Here is a 2,573-nt window from a genome sequence, read left to right as displayed (position 1 = left end):
GCATGTGTAAGGTGACGAAGGCTCTCACCTGTATTGAGAATCTCAAGACATTTGCTGCACTCCAAGACTCTTCAGAAAACTGGGAGGACTTCACCTGTCTGTAAGTAGATTATTGGAGGGCTTCACCTGTCTGTGAGTAGATTATGGGGGGGTTCACCTGTCTGTGAGTGGATTTAGGGGGGATTTCACTGTCTGTGACTAGATTATGGGGGCATCACCTGTCTGTGAGTAGATTATGGGCCTTCAGGTGTATGTGAGTAGATTATGGGGCCTTCAGGTGTATGTGAGTAGACTATGGGATCTTCACCTGTGAGTAGATTACCTGTGAGTGGATTATGGGAGGACTTCAGATGAATGTGAATAGTTTATCTGAGGACTTCTCTCAGCTAGAAGTAGATTACAGTACCCCTCATCTTATGTAAATAAGAATCAGTAAGTATACCGTGTTCTCCCTTCATGATTCTCCCTTCATGATTCTCCCTTCATGATTCACCTTCTGTGAGAGTTGAAAATGCTTGAGTAACAAATATTGCTTCAGCTAATTTGCAGCTATTCAAACATGCTTGAATCCATTAAATGAAAGGCCATGATTTTATATGAAAATAATGACAAAATGGTTAATTTGCTAGACCTTTAGTTAGAAACAGTTGCATTAACCTCCATTCCCTCTCTTCCCCTCATGCTGTTGATCACTGGATTGTCTGGTCTACAGTTGATTATTTACAGACCACTGCCATATAGCTGGGATATTGCTGAGTGTGGCGTGAAGCTTGACTCACTCACTCTTCCCTCTTTGCTAGAGTTGGCCTTCAGCAACCCATGTTCGTCGTAAGAGATGACAAGGGATTAGATCAGTCACTGACTCCATGTTGCTAATTATTGCATTCCATCTCATGGTGTCATTCTGTGAATTCTTGATTATCAACAGATCACCATGATGTAAACACTCACTCACTCACTTTCACACTCACTCACTCACACTCATTCACTCTCTCATTCACTCACTCACTCATTCCAGGAAGGTACAACAGGCTGAGACTTGCATCTCAGAGTACATGAAGGAGTGTGACAGCAATGTCAAGTTCACCCTTGACTATCAGCTGAGCAAGGTGGTTCGATTCATGGAGGCCGAGAGATGCAGGAAAGTGGACACCACTCAGAACTGTGTCGACATCCTCCGCAAACGCATGGAGGACATCATCAGCTACGACCCCAAGAATGCCAGCAACACAAGATGTCTAATCCCTGGCATGACAGCTCCTGACAGCCTTAAGCTGGAAGAATGCCGACTCAGCATCACATGTGACAATGGGTTTGTGGCACGGCCCCGAGCAGCTGACGTAGATGACGGCACAGTCCTGGGGTTCACCAACTGGACCTGTGTTCCAGAGTGTAGTGATGGCGCCAAGCTCAAACTGGTAGAAGAGCAAAAGGGATCTCGTGAATCTGGGAATGATGATAGCAAGAAGTCTTGGCAGTGTGTTAAAGATAAGAATAGCAAGGAGAGTGGAAAGAATAGCAAGGAGAGTGGAAAGAATAGCAAGGAGAGTGGAAAGAATAGCAAGGAAGGTAAGAATAGCAACTGGTGCAAAGAATAGCAAAGAAGCTGGAAAGAATAGCAAAGAAGCTGGAAAGAGTAGCAAAGAAGCTGGAAAGAATAGCAAGGAAGCTGGAAAGAATAGCAAGGAAACCGGAAAAGAAACTGGAAAGAATAGCAAGGAAGCTGGAAAGAATAGCAAGGAAACCGGAAAAGAAACTGGAAAGAATACGCAAAGAAGCTGGAAAGAATAGCAAGGAAGCTGGAAAGAATAGCAAGGAGACCGGAAAAGAAACTGGAAAGAATAGCAAGGAATCTGGAAAGAATAGCAAGGAATCTGGAAAGAATAGCAAGGAAGCTGGAAAGAAGAGCCACAGTTCGAAGAAGGTACTTTACAAGACCCGCCTGGAGAAGCTCTGTGCAGAGGCGCGTGTGGCCTGGAGCTGTGTGGAGCATGAGCTCAAGGATAAGACAGACAGCAGGGCGACCATCTTGTTCCAGACGGTATCAGGACTGTACGAGATTGCTCTGAAGATGTGTGATGGTGAGTGGAGGAAAATATGTTCTGTGAATCCATTACCGGTAATATTTACACTTTTCGAGCAGCGAGCAATGTTGGTGTAGTACATCAGAGTTAGGATAATTGGCTTTATTGGTTTGAATGGGAATTATATGAACAAACTTGATGGATAACTACTTCTTATATTTCGTGAGTGTGACGTTTCGATAACAGATTCTTGTACCGTTGTCAAGAGGTGGGTCTCTCTGTGTTTCATGGCTATTATTTATTCATACAAGGTAAGATCAGTCCTACATGATTTCAGGTTGTGATAGGTTATTGCTAACTTCGTGTAACTGTTACAGCCAAAGAGGAACCCCCCCGTTGCTACACCTGTGACAGCGCTCTCACCAACGACGCATGTAACCTGAACATGGAGGAGTGTACGCAGTCTGTAAGTACACAAAAACATGCAGGTGCACCTACACTCGTCTGAACACCCACACCTTGACACATTCAATGTAGTACTTATACATT

General features: G+C 44.2%; 1 protein-coding gene across 2 annotated transcripts; it reads left to right on the top strand.

Annotated features, from left to right (window-relative positions):
- On the top strand, positions 1-1,791 carry LOC124286857. Of its 2 annotated transcripts, XM_046723298.1 has the most exons (3): positions 1-100; positions 1,019-1,548; positions 1,670-1,791. In XM_046723298.1, exons 1-3 carry the CDS (start codon positions 3-5, stop codon positions 1,789-1,791), a joined length of 750 nt encoding a protein of 249 aa, XP_046579254.1. In that variant the 5' UTR covers positions 1-2. The 2 variants fall into 2 exon arrangements, with proteins under 2 accessions (XP_046579254.1, XP_046579255.1); XM_046723299.1 differs by having other exon boundaries at positions 1,019-1,720.
- The last annotated feature ends 782 nt before the right edge of the window (positions 1,792-2,573 follow it).

Source organism: Haliotis rubra, unplaced genomic scaffold (assembly GCF_003918875.1).
Source record: "Haliotis rubra isolate DU_JTF1 unplaced genomic scaffold, ASM391887v1 Scf393, whole genome shotgun sequence".
Taxonomy (NCBI): Eukaryota; Metazoa; Mollusca; class Gastropoda; order Lepetellida; family Haliotidae; genus Haliotis; species Haliotis rubra.
This window is presented reverse-complemented; position numbering and strand designations above follow the sequence as displayed.